Source organism: Nothobranchius furzeri, chromosome 10 (assembly GCF_043380555.1).
Source record: "Nothobranchius furzeri strain GRZ-AD chromosome 10, NfurGRZ-RIMD1, whole genome shotgun sequence".
NCBI lineage: Eukaryota > Metazoa > Chordata > Actinopteri > Cyprinodontiformes > Nothobranchiidae > Nothobranchius > Nothobranchius furzeri.
The window spans coordinates 39428204-39453974 of NC_091750.1; the positions used below are offsets into that span (position 1 = coordinate 39428204).

The following is a 25771-nucleotide window of genomic DNA, read 5'->3' on the forward strand; positions in this document are numbered from 1 at the left end:
GCTAAGGGAATAGATGGTTCAGAGCTATGATTCTGTGTAAGTTTGGCAACTGTACTGAAAAAAATTTAGGATTATTCTTATTCTCTTCAATTAGCTGTGAAAAATAATTAGTTCTAGCTTGTCAAACCTTATTTTTATAAAGCACAAGACTATTTTTTCCAGGATAAGTAGGACTCCTCCTACAACAACATCATCTAATGCCACACGTAAAGAGGAATTAACATGATGAAATAAGGCATCAATTTGTGAACGGCTAGAACTGAAAATATTGCCCTCTGCTATGTTCCTCTGAGATGCTGAAGACAGTAAAGATGGAACAGTTGATTTAAAAGATGCAACTGCGTTGTCAGATAGAGACCGACTATAGTGAAATTTACTTTCGTGTCTCGAGAACTCGGTTATAAAAAACTCAAAGGTTATCAAAAAGTGGTCTGAGAGGACTGGATTATGTGGAAATATTATTTCCTCACACTCTATGCCATAAGTTAGCACAAGGTCTAATGTATGATGGCAGGAGTGGGAGGAGTTATGTATTCTTTGGGTTAAACCAATAGTCTTAAAATATTACTAAAGGCTACGTTGAGGCTATCACTTTCAATGTCCACATGGATGTTAAAATCCCCCACTACAATGACCTTATCAGTATTTAGCACCAAATCAGATAAAAAATCAGAGATCTGATCCAAAAACTCAGAGTAAGGGCCTGGTGGACGATATAAAACTACAAACAACAGTGGTTTTACAGTTTTGCAATCTGGATTAGGAAAACTAATAATAAGATGTTCAAAAGACCTGTAACTATTAATTGGTAAGGGATTGATCAATTGGTCTGAATGAAAAATGGTTTCTACTCCCCCTCCTCGCCATGTACTTGGAGCAATATGATGAATTAAATCATTAGAAGGAGTCGACTCATTTAAAATAACAGTCCTCCTGCCTACGACTATAAATGATGACAGGAAATGCTGTGACTGATCACAAACTGAGGAGTAGGTTAGTGACCTTAACTAGTCTGGTGCCTCTTCCATGGACAAGACATTACCATAGAAATGTATTTATGATTAAAAATTCTGGTTCTACCATCACCCTCGTGACAAACTAAAGTCTCATCCACTTAACCAATTACAGAGATCCACAACAGATTAGCGTTTGGGGCAATGGGAGAGGTGCTACAGATGGCGTGTCCCACCTCTTTCTCTGAGTGCTTTTACTGTTGAGATGTGATGAAGGCAGACTTACCCGTCACCTGGCCCTGACGCTCTCCACCACCTCACCTCACTCACCCCTGAAGTGATAGACGTCACCTGGCTTTGTGGACCTGAAGGGATCCCATCCAGGATGAGATGGAAGCATATTTTGGAAAACCAACAAAGGCATTAAAATGTAAACCCCCTGCAGCATGTCTGGCCGCAGACGTGTTTGTCTTGGTGGAGAGAGCTGCTGTTGCTTTCCATCGAGGGACGCGGCAGAAGAGGAGGGCCATGTGTGGCTTGTTAATATTTAAACCCCCAGTCTGCCAGGTTTCAGCAGTCGGGCTGAGGCCACGCACACACAAACAGACGGGCCCAACCTCTCTCCCACAATCCTTCTCTTCCACAGTCTCTACCCACGTGGAACCGTGCCACACGAGAGGTCACACAAGCTGTGGAGCCATAATTTCTTTGTTTGGAAATTAAGCTCTGAATCGTGTTTTGCTTAAATCAAACGGGTGGAGATGAAGTTTTAAAAATGCATTGCATATTTATCCGAAGTGCCCATGATTCAACGCGAACTGGAGCCACTTTAGGAAACATCTGGTTCCTAATAGGTTTTTAACATCTGATTACTTGATGTGATGAGGTGTCAGCCGTGTTTCTGCACAGGCGCAGAAATGTTCTCCTTCTGTCCTGATTTACTTCCCAAAGCCAGGTGACATTAAATTATTGTTAAACTTTCAAATATGGTGCCTGCCACCGATCCGTCATAATGAACCTCCCAAAACAGCTTGATGCAACACCATCCGAGCTCGGGTTTGGGAGCGAACAGATTTTCTAGCCCAGTTGGATGGTCACAAGGACAGCCATATGTGGACCGTGCCCCGAGTGCTTCTGATTGGTCTAATTCCCCCCGTGGTGCTGAGGCCGCAGCGGTGAGCCACTGGGGCGGGTGTCAGATGGCTAAGCATCCTGCGGTTTAGTTTTTAATTATGCCACCTCGTTGCAGAGAGCTCACATCTGTCCATCAGGTTGCTGGGAAAGAGCAGCAGGGCTTCATCATTCCTATAACGTATTATTTAGCCCACAACATGTGCAGAAAAGCTGCCACATAATTACTTAATAAAAAGAGATAATCCCCTCAACGTAAGGTGTGGCTGAAATGCTGTTAATCAGCGTATGGAGAGGTCGTTGCTAGACCTTTAACAGGATTAGCGTACAGCCAGTTGTGTGTTGAAGAGAAATTAATTAACCCTAATTGATTGTTTTTCATTATTTTAATGACAACACAGCAGCTAGTCTGACGGTGTCTCCGAGCTTAAGAGGGAATGACACAGCTGTTTGGATCTATGATAGGACATAATCACCTTTATTTGTTCTTTAGCAAGTTCCTAACCAGCCACAATTTCAGCGTCTGTGTTAAATGATGGAAATACGACCGGCTTTTCTTTAACCGCCCCCTAGAGGTGAGAGACCTGGAAGCTTGTTCTTTATTATTCATTTAGTATGTTTTTCTAATCTTACATCACATTTCATTTTCTTTGCTTCAGGAAAAGTTAGAGGAACATCGTTTAGGAATTTCTTCCATGTTCTTCGTTTCTCTCTTAATGAAGACATTGCAGTTTTATTTAAAGGGACACTATGAAGTTGTGGCTTGCTTTAACACCCCCTAGTGTCTGTTTACAATCACCGTTGAAAAAACAACTGCACCCCGCTGTACGCCTGTGTTTTCAAATCAGCCCACCACACGTTTTACTCACAAGTGAATGATGGTGAGGTCTGCATCCAGTTATAATCCTTCTTTGTCTTTGAGCTCTCGTCTATATTAAACTCCCCATGTTGAGTCTTGTCTTCATCGTCGTCAGACGAAGGTTTTCTTTGATTCTTTGATGAACCGCTAACCTGGCAGCAGCGTAGCCCCGCCCCATGTCAACGCAACACACTTCCATCTGGAGTCTCTGCAGCAGAAAACGTCTGAAAGAGGGAGGGCCATCTGGTAGAATATTTAGAGCTGATTGGAGGACGCCTGAGGTAGTCCCGGTTGGCACTGGCTACCAGATTGTGTCTTTAGCCAATCACAGTAACTCAAATGACGTGCGCCTGGAAAACAACAACAACTCGCTCAAGCTTCATTCATTCACTCGCGCAGCTATTACCATGTCCCCGGGTGATTCTGCTGGTTTTGTGAGAAGAATATGCACATGAAGGGCAGGGTTTCGGCCGCCAGGCTAAGCATGGTCCCAACCCCCCTCCCCAGCCCTACCTTCTTCACTGACACAGTCGACACACGACCGCGGAGCGAACCCCGGGCCTCCCCCCGCTGATACTGATGAGAAAGTCCCCAGCTTGTAAGGCAGACAGGTACCTTACCAGGTGAGCCATCTTTAACATGATCTCACCCAGTGGATGTACACTTAAACAGATCCACAACATGCTACATGTTAAACTACACGTAACTAGTTGTCATAATAACAATCATACATGTAAACGTGTACAAATATATCTGAATGGGTTTTTAGGGTATTTTCTGTTGCATGTTTTAGGAAATTTAAGACGTCCGACCGAGTCCATGTAGGGCCGTCGACCCCGCGTTGCCATCGTGACCATTGTTTGCTGTTAGTCTCAACCGGTGCAGCCATGTTTGTTTTGCTTAGCCGGGCGCTTGATGCTATCGGCAAAACTAAGTCCCACCCTACAGCTCAGTACTGACAGATGATTGGTCCGCCCTATTTTAGGCAGGAGGTCGGATGGTTTGAACTGGAGTGGTGCGAGATGGGTTCTCCTGAGTTCGGAAAACTCTAAATCTCACGAGAATTCATCTTGCAGTGCAAGGTTAGTGATCCGCCATGATAAACATGATGCAGTAAACACTAACCATCTCCGGCACGTCTGTCCTGAGCGGCAAGCAGGGATTACTATTAGGTGTCGCTGGTTCCCCTGAGATATGATCGTGGTTTAAGGGTTAGGGTTAGGGTTAGGGTTAGCTTCTCCAGCTGTAAGTAAACCTTATCATTTGGGGGCAGCAGCTCGGGAGGTAGAGCAGGTTGTACAGTAAGCAGAAGGTTGCAGGTTCGATCCCGGCTCCCACCAGAGAATGCTGCTGCAGTGGCGCCAGTGTTCAGCAGCCTCGCCTCTGTCAGAGCGCCCCAGGGCAGCTGTGACTACATCGTAGCTCATCACCACCAGCGTGTGAATGGGTGGATGACTGACTGTGTTGTAAATCGCCTTGGGGGGCTGTAGAACCCTAAGAAGGTGCTGTATGAATACACACCGTTTACCCAGGATTCCATCTGATGCGTGAAACTCTTAATAAATTCCATTTTACTGCATGCACCAATCATCACTACCATGCCATCCTGGAGAACTCACCTTGAAAAGGCTTTAAGTTCATTTGTTTCTATAGAAGTTACGTCATTACAGCCGTTGCCCGCTCTTCAGCTGGTATGAATGACTGAGTTCACGTCTCTGCCTCTTTTGGACTTCCTCCTGGAGAACAGTAGCTGTTAAAGGACGGGACACACCTCTCTCTATCGTCCATCTTTTCTCGGTCAGGTTGCCGTTGACAACAGTTGTGTGATGGGAAAGTTGGACATCAGGATGCAAAGCCTCCAACTGACACCTGACAAACGTCGCCATCAGGTCCGTCTTTGCTCTGCGAACACATCTGAAAGTCCATTCCAGGCATCTTGTCTGTGAGTGGAATCACATTGTGGACAACCTGCCCCTCAGGTGTCATGTCATCCAGTGTCGTCATGCCGACCGCCGCCGGGCCAGTTGCTCTGCTGTGACAGAGGTGTGTGTGTGTGTGTGCTGCCACTCATCCTCCCTGCAGACAGGACTTGGATCTGAGCCTAAAGCCGCCTCCTCTGTATCTCATTGGAGCTAATTAACTCCTTAGGACTTTATGATGGGGGAGATCGCTTCGGAGCACTGAACCTCGTCCAATTAATTAAGAGCTAAACGGGCGACGGTGCGCACCCCAAAGACTCCCCTGTCAACAAGTTGATTTTCTGCCTTTCTTTATTTTGCACTGGGGGGCCCTGATGTTGGTTTACAAGCAGGATCCTTGTAATCAGTAGTCAGCGGGGCAGCGGGGCACCAGTTAAGCCTGACGGCAATGGCGTCTCCATCCTGAGACAAGCTCAGGGATGTCTCTGTGTCACCTGTCACAAATCAGCCCCGTCAGCCTCATCTGGCTCTTGATAAGGTTTGAACATGAGTGCCAGTGTGTCTGTAAACGTCTCTCATTCAAATCTGCTGACTCTCTTTTGGTTTTTGTTTATTCAGGTCATCAAAGACCCTCCACCACCACCTCCACCTTCCCGTCCTCCTCCACCTGTGAGTGCTACAGACGACAATACTGGATATTATAGGGGCATTAGCCCACATTTACATGTTCTCTAATAGGTTGTTACAACAGTATTTCATAAGTTAGACTGATTTAGATGAGCAGATTGCTAAATGTGGCTCTTTGGAATCACTCCAGATCCTGGAGACATTCAAACTTTAATGTTGTATGATGAAAATGTTCCTAGTTAGCCTTGCTAATTAAAAGACCACTCGTATAATAACCCTAAGTGCTGTAATCGTAGAGCTGTGGGGCTGCAATGGCAATACAATTATGGACATATAAATATATTTATACATACAGCACAGCCCAAAGGTTTGGACACACCATCTAATTCCTGTGTTGTCTTTATCTTCATGACCATTTCCATTGGGAGATTCTCACTGAAGGCATCAAAACTATGAATGAACACATGAGGAGTTATGTACTTAACCAAAAAAGGTGAAATAACTCAAAATGTGTTTTCAGGATGAGCTTCAAGAGGTAAGCAACTAAGATGGATTTCCAACAATCTTGAAGGACTACCTCCTGACGCTCATTAAGAGAATGCCAAGAGTGCAAAGCAGTAACCAGAGCAAAGGGAGGCTATTTGAAGAGAATAGAAAACACACACACACATACTGTATATATATACACATACATACACATATATATTTACTGTATAAATATAGCTATATATATATATATATTTATACAGTAAATATATATGTATATATGTATGTGTATATGTATATATACATATATATATATATATATATATATATATATATATATATATATATATATACACATACATACACATATATATTTACTGTATAAATATAGCTATATATATATATATATATTTATACAGTAAATATATATGTATATATATATGTATATATACACACATATATATATATATATATATATATATATATATATATATATATATATATATATATATATATACACACATATATATATATATATATATATATATATATATATATACACACACATATATATATATACATGTGTGTGTGTGTGTGTGTGTGTGTGTGTGTGTAATGACACATACGCTGCCACAAAAAGTTTGGCTCCTCCTCTAATTGACCACTTTTATTCTAAAATTGTGTAAGAAAACGTCTCACCCACTCTTCCATTGGAGCATCGGCGGTTTTACAAGATGTTTCCATGAGTAAGGGTTAGGAATACTGATAGGTGGGTTTTACTTTCTGCTAAACTTACTCAAGTCTGCGTCTTTACTTTCATTCATTCCATTTAAAATTGTTCTTATTCTAAAGAGAATCCAAAAGTAGCTGCAAGTGTTCACATTATTTGTTCATTTTCACATGAAACACTGAGAGTTGTGCCTGACATACTCATAGAGTTTAATAGAAACTATTTCATTTAGGACAGATTTTATTTATACGACCTAATGAGGTTAACTCTACTTCTCCACTGGAGTTCTTAAAGCCATTCTGTCCAATCTGTGACCTAATCAGAAGCAACATCATTTTATTTATCATGAGAATGTCTGACCTCTTTCTCCTTATTCCAGGAGCCCGAGCAGCTGCCTAAGAAGAAGTGGCCGACGGTGGACGCCTCGTATTACGGAGGGCGAGGAGCAGGAGGGATCAAACGCATGGAGGTCAGAACCTTTTTGTCATCCTGATTCTTATTCAGCTCTGAAGTGGGACACAGCCTCCAGACAGCAGGAGGTGGCATAGCTGATGGTGTGATCCAGTGACCTGAAACCTGCTGACGCTCAGGTTAGAAGTTTATGGAAGAACTCGGGCGGACCGGGACGCTGTCCTCGTCACTCCGCTGATGCTCTGACATGACAGGTCCTGCCGTCTCGTCCTGATTGGATCAAGTCATCTCTGGGATGAAAGATTGAGCTGCTGTCGGTGTGACACATCCACCTCACCCACTCCCTCCCCCGAACTCCTTTTGTTTCTGCTCCTCTAAAGGAGATCTGGGTTTAAACACAAACTTCCTCCCTCCACCTCCACCTTTCATTGGTGTCATTCCAGAGTTTTCCCAGCATCCTTTGGGATCTCTTGCCTCTTGTCTTTGTCCCTTGAGACTCCTTCAGCAAGTTAATTTCCATGGACAAGGCTCTTCTCTACATCTTAACCTCCTCCCCCTGGAGGATGGACAACCAGGAGCTTGTTAGCATCCAACCTCTCCTCCACATCCACCTTTAAGCTGTCACACAGCGAAAACCTCCACCTCTGCTTCACCGCTGCAACTTTTCAAACGCTGATTGAGCTCGCTGCGGCCACGGCGTTATCATTTATTCATCACAGGGCTCTCTTTTCTTGATGATGCAGCAGGCTCGGGAAGTATCCCAGAGATGATTCTGAAAAGCTGTTCTATATTGTCACGGCTTAACCTACAGCTTAGAAAATGTGTCGCTAATTAATCACCTCTCCCCGTTCGTGTGGAGCTGCAGGGTTTTCTCTGTCTCCGTGCAACAGATGTGATGATTTCAATTAAAAAGCAGGACAGCTTAGCTCACACACAGGCTGAAAACACACACACACCTGATACTTTTACCAGTGGCTGACCTGTTTCTGTCTGACTGCCTAAGTTGAGATCATTTGTGGGATGGATTTTTATTTTTAAATGTTTTTGAACCAAGTTGATTGATTTAACCTGGACTTGGGGTCATCTTAGTCCAGTAGAGTCCAAAATGTTCTGACCTGTTCAACAACACGTCAGGCATGCAGTACTTAAAAGAATCCGTTGCTGATGTGGGTCATAAAAGCGTTTTGGTCTCATCAACAGAAAAGCATCAGATTTCCTGCTTCTGGGATTCTTCTGAGTTGATTGTTTTCTGGTTTACCTTCGTGATCAAAAACAGGAACATTTAGATGTAACATGAAACTTTCTGAAGGTTGTCGTAATCCTTCCTTCCTTGCACCACAGCTAAAGTCTGCTCAAGGGGCCGGACGTGGTCCGCGCGCCACACGCTGGACGCCCGGCTCACTCGGCATGGTGCTTAATTCTTCTGGAAGGTTTTATTAGGGTTGATTTCTGCGTGTTTTCAGCTTTTCGTACCCCGTCGTTCTGCAGCCACATCAGGACGTTTTGTCCAAGACTGGCAGTGAAAAGGTTTTCTGTAATCAGTGGCAACGACCTCCACGCATCAGCAAGGGTTTTCAAAAACGACAGCCTCTTTTTGGTTATTTATTTATTTATTTAACAAAGTCTTTAATCCAAAGTAACGAAGAGCTTTAACCCAACATGCGTGGTGTTGTGCTGTGGGAGAAACTAACTCCATGCAAAAAGGATGCAACAGGGTTTAGAACCTGCAACCTTCTTGCTGCAAGGCAGCAATGCTACCATCTTCACCATGTAATGATTTTAATACACTTATGTGTATTATGTATATATACACACATATGTGTATTATGTATATATACACACATATGTGTATTATGTATATATACACACACATATGTGTATTATGTATATATACACACATATGTGTATTATGTATATATACACACATATGTGTATTATGTATATATACACACATATGTGTATTATGTATATATACACACACATATGTGTATTATGTATATATACACACACATATGTGTATTATGTATATATACACACATATGTGTATTATGTATATATACACACATATGTGTATTATGTATATATACACACACATATGTGCATTATGTATATATACACACATATGTGTATTATGTATATATACACACATATGTGTATTATGTATATATACACACATATGTGTATTATGTATATATACACACACATATGTGTATTATGTATATATACACACATATGTGTATTATGTATATATATACACACATATGTGTATTATGTATATATACACACATATGTGTATTATGTATATATACACACACATATGTGTATTATGTATATACACACACATATGTGTATTATGTATATACACACACATATGTGTATTATGTATATATACACACATATGTGTATTATGTATATATACACACACATATGTGTATTATGTATATATACACACATATGTGTATTATTTGTATATATACACACATATGTGTATTATTTATATATACACATATATGTATTATTTATTTGTACACACATATGTGTATTATTTATATATACACACATATGTGTATTATGTATATATACACACATATGTGTATTATGTATATATACACACATATGTGTATTATGTATATATACACACATATGTGTATTATGTATATATACACACATATATGTATTATGTATATATACACACATATATGTATTATGTATATATACACACATATGTGTATTATGTATATATATATACACACATGTGTACATGCCTGGTTTAAGGTGATATCAACTGACACAATGAATAAACTCTGATGAAAGATGACCTTAGATGTGGTTTAGTATTAAATTAATCTTAACCATCCAACGCCAGTACAGAGCCTACGTTACCAGTCTAGTGGGAGTTCTCGGCCGATCCCGCCGGTATTAGAGTCGGCTCGACGTGGATGATGGCGAGTTCCACTTCTTGGAGTTCAAAGGTCGCAGGCCCTCAAATCCACACAGCTGGTCGATAAGAAACTTCCCTGGGTAACAGCTGACAGCTGGTGGACCGTTTCACGTCTGATGAATAGTTTTGTATATTAAAACACATAATGGTTGTTTGATCTTGAAAAAGGATGGTTCTTATATTGCTAAAATCATTCAGTTGAAAGACCTGGTCTGAGAGATTATTTAGCATAAAGGCTGGAACCTTTGGCAAAACTGATTTTCAGTTCCTGTGACTGAACTTCTAAAGGTTTTGGACGAACCAGAGGCCAGAAAATGTTACCAAAGTCCTCAGACGTCACATTTTTCTCAGGAACTTAAGAGAAGCCTTTTTTCACCTAACGTGAAGTAAATATGATAAAACAGTCATTTGTTTATAAACTGACATGAATATGTGACATAACTTATAATAAATCATGATCAAATCATCAAGTAGACTGCTTTGGTGTCTTTAAGATCTGAGATAAATGTTATGTTGATTTGTTCATCAGTGTAAAGCAGTCAAGACTTATTAAATCGCTTTAGACAAAACATTCATTATGTCATGTAATTGTAATTAACCTGTAAACTCAAGAAGTCATTTTCATGAGGCATAATAAGACTCTTTAATAAAGTTAGAAAGACGCACGCCTTCTCTTGGAGCCTTGTGTGTCTTCCTCCAGATAAGAACATAAGAATGTTTTGACTGTTTCCCCTGATGGCGAGGCTAGAGGTGGTAAACGGTATTTGTTATGGTATGAAAAGCACACCGTATTCCGGGCAGATGACCTCTGACCTTAAGGCTTTCTTACGCTACAACCATCATGCAGCCATGTTTTTGTTTTTATCCTTATTTGTTTTTTTTTCTCCTGTAAATCAGAACTGATCTCATTTATTTAACCTGTTTTGCTGCTCAGGTGCGTTGGGGAGAAAAGGGCTCGACCGAGGAGGGGGCGCGGCTGGAGAAAGCCAAAAACGCCAAAGTGTCCGTACCAGAGGACGCGGAAGAGTCGATGATCAAACGGCCAACTTCAAAACCCGCCCCCAGCCATCAGGCTGAACACAAATGGTACACGCCCATAAAGGTGAGACCTGCGGCCCCTGCTTCGGTTCCACATCCTGGTTTAACGGGGGCTTAATCCTAACTCTGCGTGTTTCATCAGGGTCGCCTCGATGCTCTGTGGGCTCTGATGAGGCGGCAGTACGACAGAGTCTCCATCATGCGTCCAACCTCTGCAGACAGAGTAAGTTTGCAAAAATCACAAGAGGAACTTGGCTTCTTTATTCCCCAAAACATAAACAACGTTAAGGACAAACAGCTCGAAGAGAAAAACATCTGCATCATTTTAGCTGTTTTATGCGAATCAGGACCAGATTAACGGGCTGAAATCACAGATTATCAAGACAATAAATCACTCACAATCACATCACAGCACGTAATGTAAATAACAACAAGAATCACAATCACAGCACAGTACGTAATGTAAATAACAACAAGAATCACAATCACATCACAGTACGTAATGTAAATAACAACAAGAATCACTCACATTCACATCACAGTACGTAATGTAAATAACAACAAGAATCACTCACATTCACATCACAGTACGTAATGTAAATAACAACAAGAATCACAATCACATCACAGTATGTAATGTAAATAACAACAAGAATCACTCAAATCACAGTACGTAATGTAAATAACAACAAGAATCACAATCACATCACAGTACGTAATGTAAATAACAACAAGAATCACAATCACATCACAGTACGTAATGTAAATAACAACAAGAATCACTCACATTCACATCACAGTACGTAATGTAAATAACAACAAGAATCACAATCACATCACAGTACGTAATGTAAATGACAACAAGAATCACAATCACATCACAGTACGTAATGTAAATAACAACAAGAATCACAATCACATCACAGTACGTAATGTAAATAACAACAAGAATCACAATCACATCACAGTACGTAATGTAAATAACAACAAGAATCACAATCACAGCACAGTACGTAATGTAAATAACAACAAGAATCACAATCACATCACAGTACGTGATGTAAATAACAACAAGAATCACATTCACATCACAGTACGTAATGTAAATAACAACAAGAATCACATTCACATCACAGTACATAATGTAAATGACAACAAGAATCACAATCACATCACAGTACGTGATGTAAATAACAACAAGAATCACAATCACAGCACAGTACGTAATGTAAATAACAACAAGAATCACTCAAATCACAGTACGTAATGTAAATAACAACAAGAATCACAATCACATCACAGTACGTAATGTAAATAACAACAAGAATCACAATCACATCACAGTACGTAATGTAAATAACAACAAGAATCACAATCACATCACAGTACGTAATGTAAATAACAACAAGAATCACTCACATTCACATCACAGTACGTAATGTAAATAACAACAAGAATCACAATCACATCACAGTACGTAATGTAAATAACAACAAGAATCACAATCACATCACAGTACGTAATGTAAATAACAACAAGAATCACAATCACATCACAGTACGTAATGTAAATAACAACAAGAATCACAATCACATCACAGTACGTAATGTAAATAACAACAAGAATCACAATCACATCACAGTACGTAATGTAAATAACAACAAGAATCACAATCACAGCACAGTACGTAATGTAAATAACAACAAGAATCACTCACATTCACATCACAGTACGTAATGTAAATAACAACAAGAATCACTCACATTCACATCACAGTACGTAATGTAAATAACAACAAGAATCACAATCACATCACCGTATGTAATGTAAATAACAACAAGAATCACAATCACATCACAGTACGTAATGTAAATGACAACAAGAATCACAATCACATCACAGTACGTGATGTAAATAACAACAAGAATCACAATCACATCACAGTACGTAATGTAAATAACAACAAGAATCACAATCACAGCACAGTACGTAATGTAAATAACAACAAGAATCACAATCACATCACAGTACGTGATGTAAATAACAACAAGAATCACATTCACATCACAGTACGTAATGTAAATGACAACAAGAATCACATTCACATCACAGTACGTAATGTAAATGACAACAAGAATCACAATCACATCACAGTACATGATGTAAATAACAACAAGAATCACAATCACAGCACAGTACGTAATGTAAATAACAACAAGAATCACTCAAATCACAGTACGTAATGTAAATAACAACAAGAATCACAATCACATCACAGTACGTAATGTAAATAACAACAAGAATCACAATCACATCACAGTACGTAATGTAAATAACAACAAGAATCACAATCACATCACAGTACGTAATGTAAATAACAACAAGAATCACTCACATTCACATCACAGTACGTAATGTAAATAACAACAAGAATCACAATCACATCACAGTACGTAATGTAAATAACAACAAGAATCACAATCACATCACAGTACGTAATGTAAATAACAACAAGAATCACAATCACATCACAGTACGTAATGTAAATAACAACAAGAATCACAATCACAGCACAGTACGTAATGTAAATAACAACAAGAATCACAATCACATCACAGTACGTAATGTAAATAACAACAAGAATCACAATCACAGCACAGTACGTAATGTAAATAACAACAAGAATCACTCACATTCACATCACAGTACGTAATGTAAATAACAACAAGAATCACTCACATTCACATCACAGTACGTAATGTAAATAACAACAAGAATCACAATCACATCACCGTATGTAATGTAAATAACAACAAGAATCACAATCACATCACAGTACGTAATGTAAATAACAACAAGAATCACTCACATCACAGTACGTAATGTAAATAACAACAAGAATCACAATCACATCACAGTACGTAATGTAAATGACAACAAGAATCACAATCACATCACAGTACGTGATGTAAATAACAACAAGAATCACAATCACAGCACAGTACGTAATGTAAATAACAACAAGAATCACTCAAATCACAGTACGTAATGTAAATAACAACAAGAATCACAATCACATCACAGTACGTAATGTAAATAACAACAAGAATCACAATCACATCACAGTACGTAATGTAAATAACAACAAGAATCACAATCACATCACAGTACGTAATGTAAATAACAACAAGAATCACTCACATTCACATCACAGTACGTAATGTAAATAACAACAAGAATCACAATCACATCACAGTACGTAATGTAAATAACAACAAGAATCACAATCACATCACAGTACGTAATGTAAATAACAACAAGAATCACAATCACATCACAGTACGTAATGTAAATAACAACAAGAATCACTCACATTCACATCACAGTACGTAATGTAAATAACAACAAGAATCACTCACATTCACATCACAGTACGTAATGTAAATAACAACAAGAATCACAATCACATCACAGTATGTAATGTAAATAACAACAAGAATCACAATCACATCACAGTACGTAATGTAAATAACAAGAAGAATCACTCACATCACAGTACGTAATGTAAATAACAACAAGAATCACAATCACATCACAGTACGTAATGTAAATGACAACAAGAATCACAATCACATCACAGTACGTGATGTAAATAACAACAAGAATCACAATCACAGCACAGTACGTAATGTAAATAACAACAAGAATCACTCAAATCACAGTACGTAATGTAAATAACAACAAGAATCACAATCACATCACAGTACGTAATGTAAATAACAACAAGAATCACAATCACATCACAGTACGTAATGTAAATAACAACAAGAATCACAATCACAGCACAGTACGTAATGTAAATAACAACAAGAATCACAATCACATCACAGTACGTGATGTAAATAACAACAAGAATCACATTCACATCACAGTACGTAATGTAAATAACAACAAGAATCACATTCACATCACAGTACGTAATGTAAATGACAACAAGAATCACAATCACATCACAGTACGTGATGTAAATAACAACAAGAATCACAATCACAGCACAGTACGTAATGTAAATAACAACAAGAATCACTCAAATCACAGTACGTAATGTAAATAACAACAAGAATCACAATCACATCACAGTACGTAATGTAAATAACAACAAGAATCACAATCACATCACAGTACGTAATGTAAATAACAACAAGAATCACAATCACATCACAGTACGTAATGTAAATAACAACAAGAATCACTCACATTCACATCACAGTACGTAATGTAAATAACAACAAGAATCACAATCACATCACAGTACGTAATGTAAATAACAACAAGAATCACAATCACATCACAGTACGTAATGTAAATAACAACAAGAATCACAATCACATCACAGTACGTAATGTAAATAACAACAAGAATCACAATCACAGCACAGTACGTAATGTAAATAACAACAAGAATCACAATCACATCACAGTACGTAATGTAAATAACAACAAGAATCACAATCACAGCACAGTACGTAATGTAAATAACAACAAGAATCACTCACATTCACATCACAGTACGTAATGTAAATAACAACAAGAATCACTCACATTCACATCACAGTACGTAATGTAAATAACAACAAGAATCACAATCACATCACCGTATGTAATGTAAATAACAACAAGAATCACAATCACATCACAGTACGTAATGTAAATAACAACAAGAATCACTCACATCACAGTACGTAATGTAAATAACAACAAGAATCACAATCACATCACAGTACGTAATGTAAATGACAACAAGAATCACAATCACATCACAGTACGTGATGTAAATAACAACAAGAATCACAATCACAGCACAGTACGTAATGTAAATAACAACAAGAATCACTCAAATCACAGTACGTAATGTAAATAACAACAAGAATCACAATCACATCACAGTACGTAATGTAAATAACAACAAGAATCACAATCACATCACAGTACGTAATGTAAATAACAACAAGAATCACAATCACATCACAGTACGTAATGTAAATAACAACAAGAATCACTCACATTCACATCACAGTACGTAATGTAAATAACAACAAGAATCACAATCACATCACAGTACGTAATGTAAATAACAACAAGAATCACAATCACATCACAGTACGTAATGTAAATAACAACAAGAATCACAATCACATCACAGTACGTAATGTAAATAACAACAAGAATCACTCACATTCACATCACAGTACGTAATGTAAATAACAACAAGAATCACTCACATTCACATCACAGTACGTAATGTAAATAACAACAAGAATCACAATCACATCACAGTATGTAATGTAAATAACAACAAGAATCACAATCACATCACAGTACGTAATGTAAATAACAAGAAGAATCACTCACATCACAGTACGTAATGTAAATAACAACAAGAATCACAATCACATCACAGTACGTAATGTAAATGACAACAAGAATCACAATCACATCACAGTACGTGATGTAAATAACAACAAGAATCACAATCACAGCACAGTACGTAATGTAAATAACAACAAGAATCACTCAAATCACAGTACGTAATGTAAATAACAACAAGAATCACAATCACATCACAGTACGTAATGTAAATAACAACAAGAATCACAATCACATCACAGTACGTAATGTAAATAACAACAAGAATCACAATCACATCACAGTACGTAATGTAAATAACAACAAGAATCACTCACATTCACATCACAGTACGTAATGTAAATAACAACAAGAATCACAATCACATCACAGTACGTAATGTAAATAACAACAAGAATCACAATCACATCACAGTATGTAATGTAAATAACAAGAATCACAATCACATCACAGTACGTAATGTAAATAACAACAAGAATCACTCACATCACAGTACGTAATGTAAATAACAACAAGAATCACAATCACATCACAGTACGTAATGTAAATGACAACAAGAATCACAATCACATCACAGTACGTGATGTAAATAACAACAAGAATCACAATCACAGCACAGTACATAATGTAAATAACAACAAGAATCACTCAAATCACAGTACGTAATGTAAATAACAACAAGAATCACAATCACATCACAGTACGTAATGTAAATAACAACAAGAATCACATCACAGTACGTAATGTAAATAACAACAAGAATCACAATCACATCACAGTACGTAATGTAAATAACAACAAGAATCACTCACATTCACATCACAGTACGTAATGTAAATAACAACAAGAATCACAATCACATCACAGTACGTAATGTAAATAACAACAAGAATCACAATCACATCACAGTACGTAATGTAAATAACAACAAGAATCACAATCACATCACAGTACGTAATGTAAATAACAACAAGAATCACTCACATTCACATCACAGTACGTAATGTAAATAACAACAAGAATCACTCACATTCACATCACAGTACGTAATGTAAATAACAACAAGAATCACAATCACATCACAGTACGTAATGTAAATAACAACAAGAATCACTCACATTCACATCACAGTACGTAATGTAAATAACAACAAGAATCACAATCACATCACAGTACGTAATGTAAATAACAACAAGAATCACAATCACATCACAGTACGTAATGTAAATAACAACAAGAATCACAATCACATCACAGTACGTAATGTAAATAACAACAAGAATCACTCACATTCACATCACAGTACGTAATGTAAATAACAACAAGAATCACTCACATTCACATCACAGTACGTAATGTAAATAACAACAAGAATCACAATCACATCACAGTATGTAATGTAAATAACAACAAGAATCACAATCACATCACAGTACGTAATGTAAATAACAACAAGAATCACTCACATCACAGTACGTAATGTAAATAACAACAAGAATCACAATCACATCACAGTACGTAATGTAAATGACAACAAGAATCACAATCACATCACAGTACGTGATGTAAATAACAACAAGAATCACAATCACAGCACAGTACGTAATGTAAATAACAACAAGAATCACTCAAATCACAGTACGTAATGTAAATAACAACAAGAATCACAATCACATCACAGTACGTAATGTAAATAACAACAAGAATCACAATCACATCACAGTACGTAATGTAAATAACAACAAGATTCACAATCACATCACAGTACGTAATGTAAATAACAACAAGAATCACTCACATTCACATCACAGTACGTAATGTAAATAACAACAAGAATCACAATCACATCACAGTACGTAATGTAAATAACAACAAGAATCACAATCACATCACAGTACGTAATGTAAATAACAACAAGAATCACAATCACATCACAGTACGTAATGTAAATAACAACAAGAATCACAATCACAGCACAGTACGTAATGTAAATAACAACAAGAATCACAATCACATCACAGTACGTAATGTAAATAACAACAAGAATCACAATCACAGCACAGTACGTAATGTAAATAACAACAAGAATCACTCACATTCACATCACAGTACGTAATGTAAATAACAACAAGAATCACTCACATTCACATCACAGTACGTAATGTAAATAACAACAAGAATCACTCACATTCACATCACAGTATGTAATGTAAATAACAACAAGAATCACAATCACAGCACAGTACGTAATGTAAATAACAACAAGAATCACTCACATCACAGTACGTAATGTAAATAACAACAAGAATCACAATCACATCACAGTACGTAATGTAAATAACAACAAGAATCACAATCACAGCACAGTACGTAATGTAAATAACAACAAGAATCACTCACATTCACATCACAGTACGTAATGTAAATAACAACAAGAATCACTCACATTCACATCACAGTATGTAATGTAAATAACAACAAGAATCACAATCACAGCACAGTACGTAATGTAAATAACAACAAGAATCACTCACATCACAGTACGTAATGTAAATAACAACAAGAATCACAATCACATCACAGTACGTAATGTAAATAACAACAAGAATCACAATCACAGCACAGTACGTAATGTAAATAACAACAAGAATCACTCACATTCACATCACAGTACGTAATGTAAATAACAACAAGAATCACAATCACATCACAGTATGTAATGTAAATAACAACAAGAATCACAATCACAGCACAGTACGTAATGTAAATAACAACAAGAATCACAATCACATCACAGTATGTAATGTAAATAACAACAAGAATCGCTCACATTCACATCACAGTACGATATAAGAATGCCTCTCGAGACAAAAATCACGAGGCGCTTCAAAAGAACAAAACATTACAAAAAATCTAGAATAAATTATTAAAAAACAGACGATCAAATGTTTTTAGGCGTAGCCGGAGTTTTCCTCCGTTGAACGTCTCTGGTTTCTCTCATTCACAGTGATCATTGAATTACAGGTGAGTCTGTTTATTGTCCTTCAGTAGGATCAGTAGGTTTTTCATCTGGAGGGAAAAAGCAGCCAAACATGCAAAAAGCAAATGAAGGCAGGATTGAATAATATATAACAAAAGAGCCCTACAAGGAGACGTTGTGGAGGTAAAAGTATTTTTAAGAAAGAGGTATAATGTGTGTTGCTGTGTTTTAACGTCCGTAGTCTAACCAACGCTCACCAGCAGCACCATTCCAGTTAGCGTCGCTTGAATTCACGGGTGTCACAGTCTTGGCTTATGCTGTGTTGGTTAGAGCTAAAAGCAGCAGGATGTCAGCTGCTGCAGCTGCAAAGACTCGTAGCAGGAAGCCTGACAGGGACGACCTAATATGGTCAAAATCTTGACTTTATTCATGCTCTGTCAGAGGAGAGGAAGCAGAGCTGAAAGACAACCAGAGGATAGTCACAAGAGCCTGCAGCTTCAAACCGCGGCTAAGTCCGAGTTACCCAGGTGTTTAGTTATGAAATAAAACATAAAAACCACAAACATCGGTTGTGAACACAAAACCGAACCTTTAATCTCTGATTGAGTTGTCTGGATTAGGATCGGCCTACAGGGAGAGAGGAGCCGGCGTGGTGGCCAGAGGTGTAAGAACAGGAAACATGAGTTTTATTTGAGGAGTGATGTCAGACTGTAAACCTCTCAAGTGGAATTACGTTTCCAGCTGTAGAGAGGAAGGAAGAAGTTCAGAGAAACGGGCAGCTGGGAGGCAGGAGGAGTGACGGGCAGCGTAGCAACTCCAGAGGATCTCCTAAACCTGCCAGGCTTCACTTTTAAAGTTTCAAAGATGTCAGGTATCTTCTCCATTGTGGTGAAGAAGCTCTTGATTTAATGGTCCTTCTATGTTCCAACCCTCCGTCATGAGAGTTGGGCCCCCACCAGAAGAGTCAGATCCTGGATACAAGCGGCTGCTTTAGAGAACCCAGGCTCAGCCTTAAATGATAAATGACCCGCACTTGTATAGCGCCTCTCAGAGTAAGGACTCCAAAGCCCTTTACACTACAGTGTATCATTCATCCATTCACACACTCATTCACACGCTGGTGGGATGAGCTACGATGTAGCCACAGCTGCCCCGGGGCGCACTGACAGAGGCGAGGCTGCCGAGCACAGGCGCCACCGGTCCCTCCGACCACCACCAGCAGGCAAGGTGGGTTAAGTGTCTTGCCCAAGGACACAACAGCAGCATTCTCTGTCCGGAGCCGGGATCGAGCCTGCAACCTTCCGATTACTGGACAACCCGCTCAACCTGTTGAGCTACTGCTGCCCTAAAGAGGAGACGAGGAGCACACACACACACTGCATGGGCTGCATTGTGGCGCAGTTGTTAGCACTGTTGCCTCGCATCACGAAGGTCGCAGGTTCGAAACTCGGCTGCGGCCTTTCTGCGTGGAGTTGCGTGTTCTCCCCATGCGTGCGTGGGTTTCCCCCGGGTACTCCGGTTTCCCCCACAGATCACAACATGCCCTACAGGTTATAGGTTATAAATTGTAAGTCGCTTTGGATAAAAGCGTCTGCTAAATGAATAAACATAAACAAACACACACACAAACACACACACACACACCTTTTGTCTCTTCCTTTCTCTTTCACCTCTGTCTGGTCAGAATTACAAAGCATTCAAAAACAACAACAATAAAGTTTAAGTATCAGGCGTGACATTAAAAGCAGACGCTTTGATGCTCCACCTGAGAGTAAATCTGTAAGGCTTGGTACCAGCATTCAGACATCAATTCTGTTTGCTTCACAGCCAGACAGGACAGGGGGGGGGGGGTTGTTGGTGGTCTCCTCCGCGTCCCTCCACCCGAGCACATCAGATGTTATTCAGGTCTGAAGAGAAAGTCAGCAACTTTCCTTCATCAGAGCTAAGAAGTTTGTGCGGTGGCAGCTGAGGTGTAGTGTGCAGCAATGCCATACCGGGAGGGACACGGGGGAGGCTGGATTGCAGTCTTTGATGGAGGACAGGAACCCTCCAGGGTCATGAATCTTTCATTAGCTGGGGTTACAAGGACTCGTACAGGTGTAAGGAAGCAGGTTGTCACAGACATCTGTTCAGCACGGGGACACGGATGTCCACCCCCTCGCTCATCAGCCCTCTCTGCCATCCTGATGCCCCCCCCCACCCCACGCTGCCGCCGCCCAGAGTCAGACCACTGGGTTGTCAGCAGATGCAGAAGAGAGACACAAAATGAGAATGAAACCGTTTTTTTTTTTTCGTGGTCTCACATTTTAGCGCCTGAGGGCCTTCAACACCAAAGGTAGAGCGGGGGTGGACACAGCTGCAGTGCCGAAGTTGCCCCAGGCACAAATAAAGAGATCTAATGTGGTTTGACTGTGTTGTGGGTGAGAGCAGGGAGCCGGGGAGGCACTTCAGAGCCAACTTAGCACAGCAACATCTGCCGCCAAGTTTTACTGGGATCGACTGGGGACAGCAGGTAGAGGAAGGTGGCAGGGAGCTGGGAGGAGGCTGCTTTTATTTCTCCCCCCTCGCTCTGGCGCTGCATGAATCCATGCAAGGCTTTTTCTTTTTTTCCCTTCCGCCACCTCCCACCTCCACATTCCAGGTTTAGTTTTCAGAAAGCAGCTGTCCATAAAATGTCAAAACAAGGTGTGCTGCGAACGATAGCACAACAAATCCTCACCGTCCTCCCACGGGCGGGCGGGTGGGCGAGCAGCGGCAGAGAGCTTCCACTTGGACGTGTTGGTTCGCCGGGGGCCGAGCGTGGTGTGTGTGGAGGTTAATACTCTGATGGACTGTGGCTGAAACATCATTCAGAGCTCCTAAAGCATGGTTTCAGCGTTCTAGCGTCCCGAGTGGTGAAACTGTAGCACTCGTGAGGTGGAGAATAACGCCTCCCTCGTACGGATCAGGGTTTCAGATCATCTCAGCAACTCAGGCTCTCTTCTAGCATCATTTTTAGCGTTATATTAAAATATCCTGCAGAAACAATATTTTCTAATGATTAAGAAGATTTGTTGGTTGTTTTGGTGCTTTATAAAGTAATTTTTTAAAGGAAAATAAAATCCTGCTGTGTAGGTGGGACTTTTCCTGTTTTCATCCAGTGGATTTTTTAAACTAACTAAAACTGTAACTAGGTATTAGTAGACAAAAAAAATTATATTAGATTTATATTTCAATGCAAAAGAGGCTTTTTAAATACACGACAAAAGAAATGTATTTAGATAAATGTGGAAAAATAAGGCGAATAGGAGAGAAGCTGAGGAAGTGGGCATTAAAGTGCATCACAAAAGCACCAGTTTATTAGTTTTGGGTAATAAAAATAGAATAGAATGTTTTTATAAACATGTATTATAATATAATAAGTTATTAGACTGCTTTGATATGAAATTAAGGCTTTTCTGTAGTTGGTAACAGAGGATGTTGCAGCTTAATTACAAAGATTTGTTTGTTTTTGTAACATAAAAACAAAAGCCAACAGCATTATTATTAAAAGCACGCAGGAACAGATAAATCACGTTAATTATAAATGACACAGTCGGTAAATAAAAAGGGCAATTAGAACAAATGTTACTGGTTTAATGATGGGGAGCCCTCTTCTCTGTCGTCCTGCAAGCGGCCCGGGCTCCTGCTGTGACGGCGTCTTCCTTCAGCCACCTCGGCTCTTTGTGCGCCGTGTGCTGGGAGTGTTTAAGTGACTGTGAGCAGAGGGACTCCACACGAGGGAGGGGGGTGAGGAAAGGAGGTGCAGAAACTAGAGAGAGGGCTGGAATGAGCCGAGGGCCACCGAGGGCAGAGGTGACGCTCTATTTTCCTGGTGTGGCGCGGCATGGCGCTGTCTGCAGAGCTCCCATGCTTTCATCTGCACCTTCCTGCCGATGCGCCGCTTATTAGCGTCCGTAAGTTCTGAGTAATTACTGCATCCGCTCTGAGACATGAGTGTAATGAGTGTAAACAAACAGGACCATGGCTGAGAGGATTGGCAGCCGGTTTCTGGCCTCTACACTGCATTTTTACATTGTGAGCAACCGGGTCAGATTTAGTGGGAAATGCTCTTGTGGCGAAAACGGAGCTCAACTTTCTCTCAGAGATTCTCTCATTAGCAGATGGTGGAGGGAGTGATGATGGGAAAAAAATCATTTTCCAATATGTTTACCATCTTCAGACGTCAGCTTAGAGGAAAGCTCCGATCACATCTTCTGTAACCAGATCGTGGACTCTTAAAGGGCCGGTGGCGTTATTTCTGCACTGGTTAAGGTAGAGTCTGTTGTCAGCCGAGCAAAGCCGTTTGACATCTACAAACCCAGAGGGTTTAGCTGCTGCTGCTGCTGCTGCTGCTGCTGCTGCTGATGATGATGATGATGATGAGCTGGATAAACGAACAATACTCATAATTAGAGTATTGCTACTCAAACATTGTTGTGAGGGAACTTAATCATTTAGTTGAGTTAAATCTGCTTTTCTGTATTTTTGTATTATTTTTATTTAAATGACTCAGAAAATGGCGGCGTGGATAAATTCCTTACATTTGGGTTATTGGTGCAGAGTTTTATGAACAACACACACATTAAAAATGAAAACATCACATTTATGGAAACATTTCAGTCTTTTAACTTTAGAGAAGATTGCTTTTGAAATTCTGATAAAAGCATCCAGAGTCAAACGCTCGACTTCATACGTGATGGAACATCAGCACATCCAGTCGGAGTCAGGACTTCAGCCGGCTCACTGATTTTATGTCCCTCTCCGCCTTTTGAGATGAATCTTGACCACATTGTGAACGAGTGTGAGGTTTTTGCTTCCTCCATCTGCCGAGCTTTCAGCAGCAACCGTCCACACGAGAACCGGATGAACTCCGCTACGTCTTTTGGTACGAAATCACGAGAAGTCACGTTTTCTTCCGTTTCCGCCTTTTTTATTGTCTGGTTCCAGAAACTGAAGGATGAGAATTTATCATCAGTCATATATTTGTAGTGGTGTTGTGTTTTGTCAAATATGAAATGGATTGAGTGATTTCAAGCAGAAAGAAAATAAGCAAAAAGAGACAAAAACAGGAACGTTATACAGCCGTGTGGCTTCATTCTCCTTTAAAGTGTAAATCTGGCGATTTTCATTGTTGTATAACTTTAAAGGCACTTTGCCTGATTGGGTGTATTTCCATGGAGAAGACATTCAGCTCCCTCGCATGGCTAGTTCTAGTACAATTTAAGCCCCGCCCCTTCCAAGCAAACTGATTTTCCTGACTTGAAAGTAAAATGACCGTGTTTGGCGGGAATTATCTTTGGTGAAGTTTTTGGGAAATTTCTGTGACACCATTTGTTCATTAGCACCTAAGCGTTGTTGTTAAATGACCTAAAATCTGAACCTTTCTAAAGAACACAAACATTTCTCATAAACACGTGCAAGTTCATATATTTAATGTTTCCACCCGGACTCTTTTAGACGTGACGCAACCTGAGCCTGATCTCTTTAGTGTGTATTCATAAAAAACGTGTGTTGAGCCTGTTACCTTAACGAGTGAAACTGCGATTAGCTGTGGCACGACGTTAGCATTACTAGCGTATAGCATAATGCGGCTAATAATTACCTGCAGCTTTTATTGGTTTGTATCTGAGAGACATGCTTTAGTGGCAGTTTAGAAAAGTGGCTAATAGGATTGTGATTTTGCTAAAATAAACCACCATGATGTGTTTTCGCCGTATCTCCTGCTCAAACCCCCCAGCTCTGATTTCCAGAGATTGTTTCAATTATTAAAAAAAAAAAAGCTATTTGAAAACAGTTGCTGAGAAAGTCCTCCGTCCTCCCAGCCGTGGACACAACTGTGTGAGTAATAACAATAACACCAGGAGTACACAAGATGGATCTGGTAGACTCCACTCAATCAGATTTAAATTCAATTCAAATTCAAAAAAACTTTAATCATCCCCGAGGGGCAAATGTTGGACTCCATACGACGGGTTTAGCTGTAAACTGGCGGACTTATTGGCTGCTCTGGTTGATCAGTATGTACTGGACAAGCTGCTCACATGGAAGTCGTCCAACAGGGAGGAAAATGGCTGCCTGCACTGGAACCGGACGGACCTTTCCAGGTTCCAGCGAGCAGTTAAAAAAGCAGCAAAGACTGTGGAAAAGGATGATCTCACACATGTTAGTCTGAGCTGAACAGAAAAGTTCAGTCGGCAGGCTGTTTGCAGAGTCTTGTAGGTAAAGGCTGTTTTAGCAGCTTCTATCTTT

General features: G+C 39.5%; 1 protein-coding gene across 3 annotated transcripts in view; it reads left to right on the top strand.

The window, feature by feature from the left end:
• antxr2a (ANTXR cell adhesion molecule 2a) overlaps positions 1-25771 on the top strand; it is a 99448-nt gene that overhangs the window by 41538 nt on the left and 32139 nt on the right. For 2 of the 3 annotated variants that reach the window (XM_070555627.1, XM_070555628.1), the window contains exons 13-16: positions 5481-5531; positions 7085-7174; positions 10992-11159; positions 11238-11627. In XM_070555627.1, the coding sequence (XP_070411728.1) occupies positions 5481-5531; positions 7085-7174; positions 10992-11159; positions 11238-11453 (525 nt within the window). In that variant the 3' untranslated portion in view covers positions 11454-11627. Of the gene's footprint in view, positions 1-5480; positions 5532-7084; positions 7175-10991; positions 11160-11237; positions 11628-25771 lie in introns of those variants that run through there. The other variant, XM_054730401.2, reaches the window with a different exon arrangement.